We start from the raw sequence: 17,378 nt of genomic DNA on the forward strand, positions 1-17,378 counted from the left end.
GTTCCATATACTGCTCTCATTTCCAGTACAGTTCAAATCAATGATACCAAAAGACCACTGGTAGTCAGTGTAATAACCTGAAGCAGGTATGGCACCTACAATTAATATTTAATCAATACGAGAGAAAATATTACAGTTGTATTTACCATATTTGGAGTATCCAAGTTGACCACAGACAACACTGGCATCTTCATAGCCCCAAAAGTCACTACATATTGTACCCCAAATATTGTTTATACATACTTCTACTCTGCCATAATATGATCCTCCTCCTCTAAGTCGTATTGTACCGTTCTTACAAAAAGCTATTTACAAGAAAGTGTATAATAAAAAGAGAAGTGACTTGTACTACTTTAAAGTATACAGGATAATGGGTAATTATAACGATAACTAACTAGTGAGTATATATATTAAAACAACCAGTATCATATCGAAAGTCTTACGTTCACATTTCAATCCTAAGTCATAGTAATGATTGGAACAGTCATAAGAAGTAACACTGAACACACTCCTACTACAATGAAATAAAGAGCCTTCATTTCCATTACAGTACATGTAACCAAACAATATTGGACCACTTCCTTGTCCATAGGTACTACTGCCATATTTGACTCCACCTATATCGATAATTTTATGTCACTACTTAGTTATCTCTTACTAACAACAAACCTAGTACTTGATGTCCAAGTTGTCTACAAGCTACTTTTGTGTCAGTGTTATACCAATATCTACTACACACTGTTCCCCAGACTTGATTGATGCACACTTCAAGTCTTCCTTCATACTCTTCTGTTCCACCAACTAAACGAATTTCTCCTGTCTTACAATTATCAGGTTCAGTATTGTTTGCTATATACAATAGTAAATTAATCTGACTAGTACTTAATGATAATTACCTTGACATATTACAGAAGCATCGTGACTTGAAGGACAAGAGTAAAAATTAAACATTCCATTGTATGGACAGTTCCATATACTGCTCTCATTTCCAGTACAGTTCAAATCAATGATGCCAAAAGACCACTGGTAGTCAGTGTAATAACCTGAAGCAGGTATGGCACCTACAATTAATATTTAATCAATACGAGAGAAAATATTACAGTTGTATTTACCATATTTGGAGTATCCAAGTTGACCACAGACAACACTGGCATCTTCATAGCCCCAAAAGTCACTACATATTGTGCCCCAAATATTGTTTATACATACTTCTACTCTGCCATAATATGATCCTCCTCCTCTAAGTCGTATTGTACCGTTCTTACAAAAAGCTATTTACAAGAAAGTGTATAATAAAAAGAGAAGTGACTTGTACTACTTTAAAGTATACAGGATAATGGGTAATTATAACGATAATAACAGTGAGTATATACATTAAAACAACCAGTATAATATCAAAAGTCTTACGTTCACATTTCAATCCTAAGTCATAGTAATGATTGGATCGAAGGTGTGCAATTTAAAGTATGCGAAAGGTATGCCATTCAAAATGTATTGAGTTTTATAGTTTGGTACTTTCTCGTAGCGCTAGAGAGCAAATTTTATATATAAAATGCGCGTTTGCAAGCTGAATCTATTGGTGCAAGTCCCATGTGGATACGTAAAACAGCAAAGTTATTCACACGTCTGAGTGGCTTTTCTCAACTCGGACAGAGTATAGTGGATACACGTATTAAAACAACAAGTTATCGAAAGTCTTACGTTCACATTTCAATCCTAAGTCATAGTAATGATTGGAACAGTCATAAGAAGTAACACTGAACACACTCCTACTACAATGAAATAAAGAGTTTCATTTCCATTACAGTACATGTAACCAAACAATATTGGACCACTTCCTTGTCCATAGGTACTACTGCCATATTTGACTCCACCTATATTAATAACTTTATGTCACTACTGAGTTATCCTTTACTAACAACAAACCTAGTACTTGATGTCCAAGTTGTCTACAAGCTACTTTTGTGTCAGTGTTATACCAATATCTACTACACACTGTTCCCCAGACTTGATTGATGCACACTTCAAGTCTTCCTTCATACTCTTCTGTTCCACCAACTAAACGAATTTCTCCTGTCTTACAATTATCAGGTTCAGTATTGTTTGCTATATACAATAGTAAATTAATCTGACTAGTACTTAATGATAATTACCTTGACATATTACAGAAGCATCGTGACTTGAAGGACAAGAGTAAAAATTAAACATTCCATTGTATGGACAGTTCCATATACTGCTCTCATTTCCAGTACAGTTCAAATCAATGATGCCAAAAGACCACTGGTAGTCAGTGTAATAACCTGAAGCAGGTATGGCACCTACAATTAATATTTAATGAATATGAGAGAGAGTACTACAGTTGTATTTACCATATTTGGAGTATCCAAGTTGACCACAAACAACACTGGCATCTTCATAGTCCCAAAAGTCACTACATATTGTGCCCCAAATATTGTTTATACATACTTCTACTCTGCCATAATATGATCCTCCTCCTCTAAGTCGTATTGTACCGTTCTTACAAAAAGCTATTTACAAGAAAGTGTATAATAAAAAGAGAAGTGACTTGTACTACTTTAAAGTATACAGGATAATGGGTAATTATAACGATAACTAACTAGTGAGTATATACATTAAAAAAACCAGTATAATATTGAAAGTCTTACGTTCACATTTCAATCCTAAGTCATAGTAATGATTGGAACAGTCATAAGAAGTAACACTGAACACACTCCTACTACAATGAAATAAAGAGTTTTCATTTCCATTACAGTACATGTAACCAAACAATATTGGACCACTTCCTTGTCCATAGGTACTACTGCCATATTTGACTCCACCTATATTAATTACTTTATGTCACTACTTAGTTATGCCTTACTAACAACAAACCTAGTATTTGATGTCCAAGTTGTCTACAAGCTACTTTTGTGTCAGTGTTATACCAATATCTACTACACACTGTTCCCCAGACTTGATTGATGCACACTTCAAGTCTTCCTTCATACTCTTCTGTTCCACCAACTAAACGAATTTCTCCTGTCTTACAATTATCAGGTTCAGTATTGTTTGCTATATACAATAGTAAATTAATCTGACTAGTACTTAATGATTATTACCTTGACATATCACAGAAGCATCATGACTTGAAGGACAAGAGTAAAAATTAAACATTCCATTGTATGGACAGTTCCATATACTGCTCTCATTTCCAGTACAGTTCAAATCAATGATACCAAAAGACCACTGGTAGTCAGTGTAATAACCTGAAGCAGGTATAGCACCTACAATTAATATTTAATGAATATGAGAGAGAGAGTACTACAGTTGTATTTACCATATTTGGAGTATCCAAGTTGACCACAAACAACACTGGCATCTTCATAGTCCCAAAGTCACTACATATTGTGCCCCAAATATTGTTTATACATACTTCTACTCTGCCATAATATGATCCTCCTCCTCTAAGTCGTATTGTACCGTTCTTACAAAAAGCTATTTACAAGAAAGTGTATAATAAAAAGAGAAGTGACTTGTACTACTTAAAGTATACAGGATAATGGGTAATTATAACGATAACTAACTAGTGAGTATATATATTAAAACAACCAGTATCATATCGAAAGTCTTACGTTCACATTTCAATCCTAAGTCATAGTAATGATTGGAACAGTCATAAGAAGTAACACTGAACACACTCCTACTACAATGAAATAAAGAGCCTTCATTTCCATTACAGTACATGTAACCAAACAATATTGGACCACTTCCTTGTCCATAGGTACTACTGCCATATTTGACTCCACCTATATTAATTACTTTATGTCACTACTTAGTTATGCCTTACTAACAACAAACCTAGTATTTGATGTCCAAGTTGTCTACAAGCTACTTTTGTGTCAGTGTTATACCAATATCTACTACACACTGTTCCCCAGACTTGATTGATGCACACTTCAAGTCTTCCTTCATACTCTTCTGTTCCACCAACTAAACGAATTTCTCCTGTCTTACAATTATCAGGTTCAGTATTGTTTGCTATATACAATAGTAAATTAATCTGACTAGTACTTAATGATTATTACCTTGACATATCACAGAAGCATCATGACTTGAAGGACAAGAGTAAAAATTAAACATTCCATTGTATGGACAGTTCCATATACTGCTCTCATTTCCAGTACAGTTCAAATCAATGATACCAAAAGACCACTGGTAGTCAGTGTAATAACCTGAAGCAGGTATGGCACCTACAATTAATATTTAATGAATATGAGAGAGAGTACTACAGTTGTATTTACCATATTTGGAGTATCCAAGTTGACCACAAACAACACTGGCATCTTCATAGCCCCAAAAGTCACTACATATTGTACCCCAAATATTGTTTATACATACTTCTACTCTGCCATAATATGATCCTCCTCCTCTAAGTCGTATTGTACCGTTCTTACAAAAAGCTATTTACAAGAAAGTGTATATTAAAAAGAGAAGTGACTTGTACTACTTTAAAGTATACAGGATAATGGGTAATTATAACGATAGCTAACTAGTGAGTATATACATTAAAACAACCAGTATAATATTGAAAGTTTACATTCACATTTTAATTCTAAGTCATTGTAATGATTGGAACAGTCATAAGAAGTAACACTGAAATCTTCCTACTACAAACAGTTAAAAAGTTTTTTTTTCACTATTTATATGGTAACGAACATGTGTGTTTCAGTGTATAGCTGCTCTGTTCTTGTTTGCTGCTTAATCAATGGGTTCTTTTATAGTTTTGCTTTAAGAACACTTTCTCTCTTAAGGTACTTCCAACTAAATGTGTCTTGAGAAAGCTCAGTGTACAGTCAGCAGTGACAACAGTGTGATCAATAGGGATGATTACAGAGAAGAGATTAAACATAAGTGAAAACTCAAGGTCAAGAAATCACAAAGATTCATACACTACCATTAAAGGAGTGAAAACAGGTACTACTTGGTAAAGACCTTTGATAAGAAGTTCATCACAAACTCAGAGTGGGAAAATAGATGTGTCTACCAGGATTGTCATGGCAGCTGCCAAGACATTATGCGGTTATATGTGGACTGTGTGCGACCATGCTTATTGTAATCTTAATAAAATATTTCTATAGTCCAATATGCACCCTTAAAATTAAAAGGCAAATGCTTGTAATGAGCTAGTGATCAACCTAATTCCAATTTTAAAATGGATAACAGTGAGGTCATCACTGAGTAACTTGTTATTAATGGGTCAAGCACAATTGAACAGGCATGAGTGGTGATTTTGTTTCTTTGTGACAGTGATCAAGCTAACTGGTAAAAGTTAGTGGACACATTCATCTTAAGAGCACTGGGCTTATTCTCATTTTAGCCAAATAAACTTTGTGAAACAAAAAGCTACTTCCTCCAACAGCAAGCATACAAATATTAATTTTGTTGAATAAAGAAGTTCTTTTTGCATGACTTTGAAACTATACGGTAACTATGGAAAACATTCCTGCTCAACTCATATTGAACTGGGACCAGACAGGTATAACCATTGTCCTTTATCTACTTGGATTTACTGTATGTAACACAAGTTAAAGACATCTTAAAAGATAAGAAAATTCTTGCTTTAATTATATGGATAATTTTAAAGGCCAGGTTTAGGCCAGCAGTCAACACCCTTTTGGAAGAAAATAATTCATGTATGCTTGCTACCAATTATACTAAACACAACAGACTTACTACTGCCTCAAAACATTGCTGCAAGTAAATCTGCAAAAGAATGTCTACAAAGAAAACTTGAGCAGAGGTACTCTGAAAAATTGTAAAAAAAAAAGCAGAAGGGCAACAAAATATATTTAATGTTGAGATTTAACCAAGCTTACTACTCATGAAAGAGCAAGATGAATAGCTGGAGACAGAAGAGTATATTAGTAAAAAGTCATATTTTATCAGAAATGTGGTTTATACGAGCTGGAATTTCAAGAGCTTTAGATAATGTTGAAGAAGAAGAGGTGGATGAAGATGAAAATAGATGAGGAACAAACAGACTCTGAAGGATTCTGAGGTAGACATTGAAACTGAGAGTAATAAATATGGTGATCAACCTGAAGTTATTGTGATGGCATAGATTAATATTTTTATTATTGTGTCATCACAATTATAGACATAATATGTGTATACTCATGTAATTCATTTATAAACAGTTATGTATGAAATTTGAATATATTTTTAAGTTTCTAAATTTCCTTTGATTGCTGTAGAAATGAAGATCAGATGATAAGGAATCTCAAGCCCTCCTTGAAGGAGATTAAATTAGTGATGTTCGCTTCTTATGACAGCTCATCAAGTGGTTCCTCCTCTTCTTAAGAACAATGCGATATAGCTGAAATCCAATCGTTTAAAATCAGAAATGTTTGCAAAATGGCCACTAATAGTACCCTTGTTTTTTTGCATGAAAAAAGGCCTTTTGAAAATAGTTAAGTAGATATTTTCTATTTATGTAGGTGATATTTACAGGCTACTAGTTTCTCTTTACTGTGATTAAGGATAAATTAACTCTATTTTATAACCGCTGAAGCCGAAGGACAGGCATTCAATTCCAATTCTACTTTCCATAATGTCATCTAATGTTAGATTGTTGTCATACTCTGTTACTCTTTCTGTTTCTAGGCAACCTTATACATGAACATGAATAAATTTTGATTTATGAAATTATTAGCTCAATAAACATTGACTTCTCAAGAGGATGTGCATGTGTCTTTTCTAGACATAAATCTAATTACGCTAATAAAAATTTCTATTAGTAAAGTTTACAACTTACATTCACACTTAACAGCTCCGTCATAGTAGTGATTTTGGCATTTATAGTAAGTATGAGTGTACTGATAATTCTGATTACACTTCACCAAGTTAGCTTCTGTTCCACTACAATACAAATATCCAAGTAGAATAGGTCCAGTGCCTTGTGAGAATCCCAAACTACCAACATAGCCATATGAGTAACCTATATAAACAGTTTGCTAATTATTACAAATTTGTGGCTGCTTGCAATAACAGAACATGATGAAAGATATTAATAAATATTTGAAATTTAAAGTAAATTAAAAGATGAAGATATTCTTCAATTTACAGCATGGACTATGCAAGATAATGAAAACATTTACCTATTGTCAATGCACCAATCTGATTACAGACAAGTCTTGCTTCCTGACTACCCCAACTACTGTATGCACAGACTGTGCCCCATGCTCTATTGAGACACACTTCAACTCTTCCTTGATATTTTGATACTCCTCCTACTAAACGAACATCTCCATCAGTACAATTGCTGTAGTTGGTAATACTCAAAGCTACAAAAGTTTTGAAAAAATGATTAGATAATTTTATAACTCACATTCACAAAATATATTAGCATCTTTACTCAGAGAACAATAGTAGTTGGAGAGACCATTATAAGGACAGTCCAGTATAGTGTTCTCATTACCAGTACAGTTTAAATCAATGATGTTGTGTTTGGTAGCTGATGAAGAATAGTAGACAATAGAAGACCCTACTGCACCTACAGATAGGCAGTTTTGACTCTAATGCCCATATACACATAAAATCATAAAACATACCATATGGAGAATAACCTAGTTGTTTACAGACCACACTTGCATCATTGTTATCCCAGAAGTCAGTACAAAGACTACCCCAAGAATTATTGAAGCAGACATCAACAGCTCCATAATAAGATGAGGACTAAAAAAAGCACTAAACATTGCAGGTTTATATATAACTTACCAAACGAACTGAGCCATGTGTACATGTTTGAGCAAATACTGTATCTCTCAAAGATACGTAGAGCAACAGCAGAGAAAATAGCATTTTGCTGTTAAATGATAATCAGTGCAACAGTAAAACTATTAATACTATTGTGATGTTATTTTAAGAATCCATGTAGGATGGGCTACTGTTAGATAATGCATTTGTCATATAATTTCTTCTAGTAGAGTAATAATCATTACATTAATGGTTTAAGTTTGCACATCACATGATTTTACTTCAATTCTCTAAAATTGTTATAATCATATATTATTATTAATATAAATGGCAAGTTTTTGTTCCTAATCTAAAACCTTAACTTGAGTTGATTGCAATATGTATGTTCAACTTATTCTAATTTAAAATAAAGACCAGTCAGACTGCAATCTATAAAATAAAGAAATAGTTCATGTGGCTTGCAGAATTCAAATTTGACTTGACTCTTTTTATTGCTAAAATTTGCTTACTTAATACGAGAGGAAATATTCAGTGTAAATATTAGAAACATCATGTGTTCAGTTACTAATTCCTTCTATATATTCATATTAAATATGTATCATTAAAGTATATGACAACAGTAGATAAAAGTAGCCAATTCAATATTAATAATAATAGAATACTCCCTCTATAGACACAAAGCAATTATGGAATAGAAAGAATTATTTTGTCATTATACTGTCATTTTACTTACAAATAAAGAAATCACTTTTAAAATATGACTAGTGAGTTTATAATAATACATTAATGCTGCCATACTGTGGTGATCTTATCAATCTTATCATAATTCAATTGGAATGTTTTATGTGTATCACTAAAATAGCTACTATGATGCCTAAACTAATTTTTCCCACTACATATACAATGTAATCTTAAAGCACAACCAGAACTAAGTTATATTGTTCCGTCATTGAAAAATTCGTCTAATTACAAAAGAAATCAAATTACTTATGTCGTTATGGATTATGCAACTGCATGATACTGCATTCAAAGAAAACACCTTAACTTTGACCTCATAAGGAAAATGAGTAGTGCTGTGCTAAATACGAATAGTTATATTCACATGTCTAGTCATGGACCTTATCTTTCCCCTCAACATCCCTGATCATAGTTTCTTCATAAATGTCTAATTCTATACCATGCATAATATATTGGGTATACTAAACTATTGCCTCGTATTCATATCCACTTAATTTAAACCATATGTACTGAATTTTTACACAATAATACACTTCCAGATATTCCACTTGCATGTTCCTTCTCCTTTGCTATGTACTCCTGGATTACGGAAAAACTTAAATTAGCTAATTTAAATTAAATTGGCCTCATATATATAGCGTAATGTATAATATTTGTGCATTTTTGTATAATTATATAAACAAAAATACCATACACAATTAAAATAATGTAAACATTATATTAAAATGTCAACATAGCTTTGAGGAATAAAACAGCATAATTGTTGATAGGTAACATTCTATTTGGAAAAGGCAGTAACTGTGGAACAAGTAATTGATTAAAACAACCATCCAGTTATAACAACGAGAGTGACCCTGTTTATAAAATAACAAGAATAAAATTGAGCTTAGCTAGAAACATATCCATAACTATATGCTCATTGCACAAGGCCATCTGTTTATATGAGTCATGATTGAGTATTTATGAGTATTTTATGTCATGATTAAATTACTTATAGATTTGTTATTCCTTTTATAATTGTTATGTCAGTACCATATATATACTATACTAAAGTTAAAAGGGATTAACCCATATTCATGTAAATTAATGATGGGGCTCAAGCCCCTAGAACTCCTTTCCTATTTCAATGAGTACAATGTACAACAGTATAACTATAGCAGTTTAAGTTATTGAAGAAACACTACTTCATAAATGAATACAAAATGATTCTAAAACAAAACATGTCGGTCGACAATATACAAATGGAGTTTTTTCCATATTTCAGGGTTCCTATGAGTTTCCCATATTTCAGGGTTCCTATGTATACTGCAAATATTAACAGTAATCATATTATGTTATTCAGTATGTATTGGCAATTCAATCTGATTGATAATAAAGAGCAGTCAGATTACAACCTATAGAAATAAGAAACAAAAAGAAATAGTTAATATGTCTTAAACCTCAAAAATTAACTAAAAGCCTTGTTACTGTTTTGTTTAATGTATGTATATAAAGCAAGAACTTATTAAAAATAACAAAATACAAAGTAGATGAGTCACTAATTGCTTTATTAATATCATTCTACATGTGTCATTGAAGTATATTACAAATGATGTTGAATTATTCAAATTTTACTAGTAATTATGAACAATAATATACTTCTTTCGTACATATAAGGTAATCATGAAGTAAATATGAATTGTACTGTCATGATCCCTTTGAAATATGATTAGTAAGTTTGTAATAATATTTATTTCTATTATACTGTAACTGTAAAGATCTTATCAATACTACCATAATCCACTGGGATGTTTTATTTACTACAAATCTGATGCCTAAGCTGATATTTAAGTCTACTCTTACTATACTATGTAAACATGTACACCTGGATTATCAAACATGTAGGTTGACAATAATAACATAGCTTAATAACTGTGGTGCTATAGGTACATGTGCATGACCTTATGTACTAAGTTAATAAACCCAGATTAGTAAAAGATTATGTAGAATGTCATAAGTATACTTATGATTGAGTAATCGTTCCACTTATGCTAACATCAATATATCATTCCAGATAATTCCTTATTGTGAATATATAAAATATGTTGTAGTTGTTGAGCTTAGATAGAACTATAAACTATAATGATTACAAAACGAATGACATTTTATAGATTTACATATTCGAAATGTCAAAAAAAATGATGAAAATACTATGATGCAATATGGAATTAAAAAATCAAACATGAGAAGGTGACAGATCTATATAGTAATCAATTCTTATTGATATTAAAATACTTAAATTCTGCAGTCCATCTTTATATTCTAATCCACATCCCAAAGCAAAATAGCAATTTTTGGTTAAACTAGTATACTATTAATGGCTCATAATATCAGTCCTTTACAGCCATGATCAGACTACATAGAGATTCGTTATTCCTTTTATGATTTTAATATGTCATAACTGCATGCATACTTGACAAAAGCTGGTGGGGTTTAATCCCCATTCATGAAAGTAAGGGAAGGGACTGAAGTCCTTAGCCCTCTCCCAAGACCTTTGCTAGCCCTATGTGAACAAAAGTGTGCTTATAGCACAATTATGTTGTTGAAGCAAATATTGTTTTTTCAAATAACTACAAATAAAATTCTTAAACAAACATGTGAGTTGGCATTAATAACTTACCTTATAGTTGTGGTATTACAGGTATTATGCATGACCTTGTGTACTAAGTTTAATAAAGTTTAGTTTAAAGATTGTTTATAATGTAATAATTATACTCACCATTGAATAATTATTATGCTAACATCAATACATCAATCCAAATAATTTCCTATTGTGGATACATAAAAGTTATTAAGCTTAAATAGAACTATAGTCATTACTAAACAAATGACATTCTATAGACTTACAGATTTACATATTCAAATGTCAAAAGATGATGAAAATACTATAATACTATGATGTTGTATGCAATAATAAATGAAACATGAAAAGGTGACAGCTATGTAGGTAATCAAATCCAATTAATATTAAAATACTTTAACTGTAGAGACTATGTTTATAAACTAAATCACATACCAAACCTCACACATAAACAATATATGGAGTAAAATAGTGATTATTGGTTAAAACATTATCTATTGATGGCTCTGACCAACTTTTGTTTTTTACTTCAACTCAAACTACTGCTACAGTTAACAAAACAGTTAACAAAATTTGGTCAATGATTCAAGTGATCTACAACTGCTTAACAAAGTGTAAACTGTACAAGAATTAACAGTATTCATAATAGAGCAGCATGGCTTAATAATTAGCTATGCCCTAATTACTAATAATTAGTGAGGAAATTTTACTTTCATGCTTCATCCACTCTTGGCTCCAATACTCAATATATATTTCAGTCTATGTGTAGTCTGTGCTATGTATAAAGCACTAAATTGGTAATTATATCATTTGCTGTGCATAAACTAGTCACAACACCAAAACCCTAAACAACAACAATGTATAATGAAAATTTGTGACTTTCACTTCTGGGTGCACCTCGCAATGACAAGACAATAAATTCAAGCTGAAGCCACTACTGCATTATTGATTATTAACATTATGATTATTGACCCAATTAAAAACTTCACATATTAAACTAATTCTCCTATATATTAACTTCGACAAATATAGTGGCTGGTAATCAAGTCCTGATCTTTACTTGCTTTGCATATATATACGTCAGGTTTCTACTTAAGGGTTAAAGTAGGTTTATGCCACACCCTGATATGTAATCAATTTGTATAAGCCAATAGTTTGCAATAATACCACCATTCAAAGAATTGATATGTCATTGATAAACACCTGAGCAGTCTTTTATTTTGCAACGGTATATTTCCTGTCTTCTATTAGATTGCATGAGTTCACCAAATAATTCGATTTCACTTGCAACTAATGTTTTGTCATCAGTATACCAATGAATCATCATGATGAATTAGTACATTAATGATTAATCCTTAACGTTAAGGGAGTAATTTCTAGAGTATCATAATACACCACAAAGCCTATGGACTGCCAGTCAGATAGGTAGATTTACCAAATAATAAAAATATATGAATTGAGACATTGTGTGTTGTTATCTTGATAAAGTAAATATGAAGCAAGAAAATTATTTTACTCAGCACGGTCGTACAGTTTTAAGTGCTACCTAAGATTGTGATGGTAAGAAATTTGTTTATTAATATCAATACTGATACAGATTATACAAACAAACAACATAATATAATAATTAAGTAAATGTCTACAAGAAGACTGTATTGTTCATTGTATAATGTAAACGTTTTGTTTAATAAAAAAACAATATGTAATTAGTAATCAAATTTGGATTTACAGCTAAACAATATACAATAAATTAAGTGGTACCAGAAAATATTTGATATTAGAGTCCTATATTCATCAATAAATTAGCATATTCTAACTAACTATTTATTGAAAACCATCGTAGAAGAATTGAGGTTAGTAGCTCAAAGACAGTTGGTCTCTAAGAGCTCACTCCCTTAACATAATAGCAAACAAGAAACCTTCCTCCAATCTCTCTTTGAAAGTTGAATAGAGTAACTCCAATAATACATAAACAAGTACCAAATCAAAAGAATCAATAGAATAACTCAGGAAAGAAGTATTGCTGTTGAAGTCTGTTTTTGCTTGTCTTGGTACACATTACAACATATGGTATGGACAATGTGTAGTGTAAGATAAAACCTTTATTATTTTAAATAACATAAACAGATAATGCACATGCTCATGGAAACTACCACTAATCACAATAGACAATTTCAATGCTTTGAAAAAAACTGAAAGCTACTGAAAAATCAAGTTAAATTTTACTAATATTCACTTTACGTATGACATAATACTAACTTCATGAAAATAAAATTTCATTAAATAAAATTTCATTAAACTACAACTTCAATACAAAACTATAGCACTAAAACATTGCAACTACCCAAAAAGTAACATTAAATATCTAAAAAAACGTTTTTTCTTTATGGATCTTGAGTGATAAACTCAGTCTATGACGAATAATGTTGTCTTCTACATCCAGCATTTTCTTTTCATTTTCATCTTCAATAAATGATGTTTCAGTTGATGTAACACCTTCTATTTTTGACTCTGTCTTTGTGTTGCCTAAAACTGTCTCAGTAAAAACTCTCTTTTTCTTGCTTAAAAGAAGCCATAGCTGTATTTAGAGTAGTAGTCAATCTAAAGAATGACTTATTGCGTTTAGTAGCAAATACAGATGCAGTAAGTTCATTAAAGTCTTTGCCTGATACGTTATAAAACCATTGTTTCCAAACACTTCTTGCTTCTTTAGAACGAAGGCAATGCATTATAAAGATCAACAGACCATGAAAGGCAGTAATGATCACAAATAATGCAGCAAAGAGATCTCGTACTGTTTTATTGGTATGGATATCTTGAGTGGCTAACAGTCCAATACCCCATCCCAGACCAAACAAGACAGACAATGCTATAGCTATAAAGAGTTGCTCCCGAACAAATGTTATTTTAGTACTGTTCTTTGATTTGATATTTGACTGGAATTTCTTCTGAAGAAGAGAGACAATGATGATGATGAACACAATCCAATTAAATATATATATTATCAGAAATGGAACTACCATACCAATATAATATGGTTCATTAAAGGCACGACAACTAAAAATAAAAATAGACATTTTATATACAAACATAACAAGTGTACTTACAAATGATCGCTCAAGTAGTTTTTATAATTAGGAGCAAAACAAAATAAGACACATAAACAATGGAGTAACTACAAGTAAGAATTGACTGTAGGTAATCATATCAATAACATAAGTACTTACTCCATGATAATATGGCTGCTTTCAAAATGAAATGATAAATTTTTTTCCCAAGAACAATCACTAAATTCATATACAAGTTAATAGCCTCAGCAGCCATGACCATAAATGTAACAAGAAAAAAATATTGTAACACAGCAGCTGTAAGAGCACAAAGACCAGGAACAGACTGACTGTGTACAGCAAAGATAAAGGCAATGTAGAGACCAGTTAAAGCTAAACACAAATTAAGAAGAAGTTGTCCATGATCAGAAGTGCGTAATTTCCTATCAGGACATGTATAACATAATATTGAGTATAAATTAATAGTATACTTGTTAGCAAGATAAGAGATTATAGTAATAGTTAGACAAAAGAGAGAGACAATGATACCAATGTAAGTCACAGAATCCAATAACAATGTCAGTCCAGTTTGCTCTGTAGGCTCATCAATAACAGGAGATACATCCTACAATATATAATAGTTATTGATGTGTTAGTTCTTTCTACTTACCAGTAATATAGCAAAGTTAGTGAGATGATGATTACATTCACATACAACCTCTGTTTTATTAGTAGTAGTGTTATGACATCCTTCCTTTGACCAGTCTCCATATCCATCTAAGGGAAGCAGTTATTTTAAACCATCAACAATTACAACTTACTGTCTAAAGATTGATTCCAGAATGAACATTGTGGAGATGAACCATTTAAATTCTATAGTAATAAATGAAATATCAAGCAGGTATTATAATGATATCTTCTTACAGAATTAACCAGGAATTTTAGATCTACTGGAGGATCCAGTCCACTTATTGTATCTTTTCCTACAACACTAGTTGAGATAATAACACTACCAACCTCTAAATTATAATTATTTCTCCTCAAGAATAAAGAGTCAGTGGTAAAAACTGAATGAGTGATTCTAGTATTATTTTTAGTGATATTTGGAAGTGCACTCAGTAAATTGTTTGGTAAATTGATAACTGCTGTTGACTGTTGACTAGTTGATCCAAATATCAAATCATTAGAATTAAGAGATTGATTTTCATCAGAAAATCCTCTATAATTAACGCTGAATGTTTGACCAAATTGTCTGAATTCTTCAGTATTCACTTGTTGTACTGATACAGCAAATGATTTTTGTGTTATTACAATGGTGTCAGTAATATTTGTGATTGGTATATTCTCTACAATTGACACAACACCTTCTAGCATTCTATGTTAAGAAACAATATTAATCTACAAAGTATTAAAATTAACTGACTTAGCTGATGTGTTAGATGTTTTTTGGCTAGTCTGTAAAGTGTCTCTATTGACATCTAAAATGTTACCAACCACTTCCAAATAAGTAGTAGATAACTATAAATGACATAACATGTAGTTAGTTAGAACAGGAATGTCTTACACTAAGATTTCCTGACACATCTTTTGTAGCTGTTATCAGAACAGTAACACTTGCAATCACTTCAGTAGAACCTAATCTGTTGCTATCACTAGTAAGGTTCTCTAGTCGTTCTACCTTTTTGTAACTGGTAGCTAAAAATAAAAGATTACATAATTGTTGTTCTTTAAGCATGTTCGCAAACATTTATTAGGTCACAAATTTCCCGTGTTAAGTCACTAAAATTACAAGCTGCTATATTTGCTTCAGCCCACATAGCTCCATTAATAAAGTCTCCTCCACAATATCTAGTAGCTTCAAGTATTCCTCCATCTTCTGAACTCTTACTACCACAAGGACAGCTCCTTATGACTTGTACTCCAATGTTAGCTTCTGGCCAAAATATAGTTATATTAAGATCTTGTCTACCAGAATGTGATGGTATAGTAGTATTGGTAGCAGGACAACCATCTTGATAAAAAAAAAATTCCTTATATAATTTACATCAATACCTCAAAAATTTGACATACCAAATCTATCCACTTCAACTAATGTGATGTTTATGTTAATTGTGTTCACTGAGTGCAGCCAATTGTTGTTCTACCCTAACTCTGAGTTGCTCAGTAGCTTTATCTTTTGTTACCAAAGTAATAACAATAGGAATAGTATTGAGTTGTTTAGTGTAACTATATAAAGTAAAGGCACTCACCACATATCAATATTATTAACCATGTGCTCACTTGATTTTATTTGCAAGTTGTATAAATAAAAATGTACTTGAAGTGTTAGATAAACTGCTACCAGAAAGTAAACTGTTAGCCTACCAAATAAAAAAATATGCTATGCATTTCATATTGATAATAGATAGTACCTGATTAATAAAACCCTGAATTACTTCCGATAAAATCCTATTAGTTGTCTTGTTAAATATGTGTATTTCAGCAATATACTGAACAACATCTATATTGAATATTAAATATAATAAACAATATATCTTTAATAAATACCTGAAATATTTAGTATAACGTGTGAAGAGTTTACAGAAATAAAAGTTCCTTTAACTAAACTTCTAGCCTCACAATGATAAAATCCTCTGTCCTTTAAATTCAGTTCAGAAAATATCAATACCGAAGGATCATTGTTGTCATTTGGAAATTAACACATTGTCTTTATACCACAAATAGTAGGAATAGGATTACCAGTAGCTCTACAAGTAAGGTTAACAGTGGAGTAGAGATTTCCTGAAGTATTTGTAGGTTGTTGTGTAATTTTTGGTAAAATGTAGATTGTCACAACTATAATCAATTAGTAATGTAATGTCATTTGTATTTCTTCATATAAACTTGCCTTGTTCACAATTAATACCAGTATATCCACTAAAACAATCACATACATATCCATTACTCAAACTGCGACATTTACCATGTTCACCACAAGGAGAATTTAAACAGTAGTTTGTTGGTAAGGCTGTTAAAAAACAATCACCAAATAAAAATTCTTTCAATTAATTACTTACGTTCAATTACATGTAGTATATATGGTTTAGTTAATACAGCTTCAATGTTATCTGCATTTTTAATTCGACAGGAGTAGCTACCATTATCACTTCCTCTTAAATCTGTAATTGTTAGCACACTTGTAGTAGGAATGTAGTTAGAATTAAATCCATTGGAGTATT

At 31.4% G+C, this 17,378-nt stretch overlaps 1 protein-coding gene across 1 annotated transcript in view; it reads right to left on the minus strand.

Annotated features, from left to right (window-relative positions):
* LOC121391714 (deleted in malignant brain tumors 1 protein-like) overlaps positions 1-17,378 on the minus strand; it is a gene marked incomplete at its 3' end in the record, with an annotated part of 37,138 nt that overhangs the window by 12,321 nt on the left and 7,439 nt on the right. The window contains exons 12-16 of the mRNA XM_041523247.1: positions 15,725-15,855; positions 7,611-7,734; positions 6,815-6,997; positions 2,370-2,528; positions 147-208 (exon numbers count right to left, since the gene is read on the minus strand). Of these exons, the coding sequence (XP_041379181.1) occupies positions 147-208; positions 2,370-2,528; positions 6,815-6,997; positions 7,611-7,734; positions 15,725-15,855 (659 nt within the window). The remainder of the gene's footprint in view (positions 1-146; positions 209-2,369; positions 2,529-6,814; positions 6,998-7,610; positions 7,735-15,724; positions 15,856-17,378) is intronic.

This window comes from Gigantopelta aegis, unplaced genomic scaffold (genome assembly GCF_016097555.1).
Source record: "Gigantopelta aegis isolate Gae_Host unplaced genomic scaffold, Gae_host_genome ctg2868_pilon_pilon, whole genome shotgun sequence".
NCBI lineage: Eukaryota > Metazoa > Mollusca > Gastropoda > Neomphalida > Peltospiridae > Gigantopelta > Gigantopelta aegis.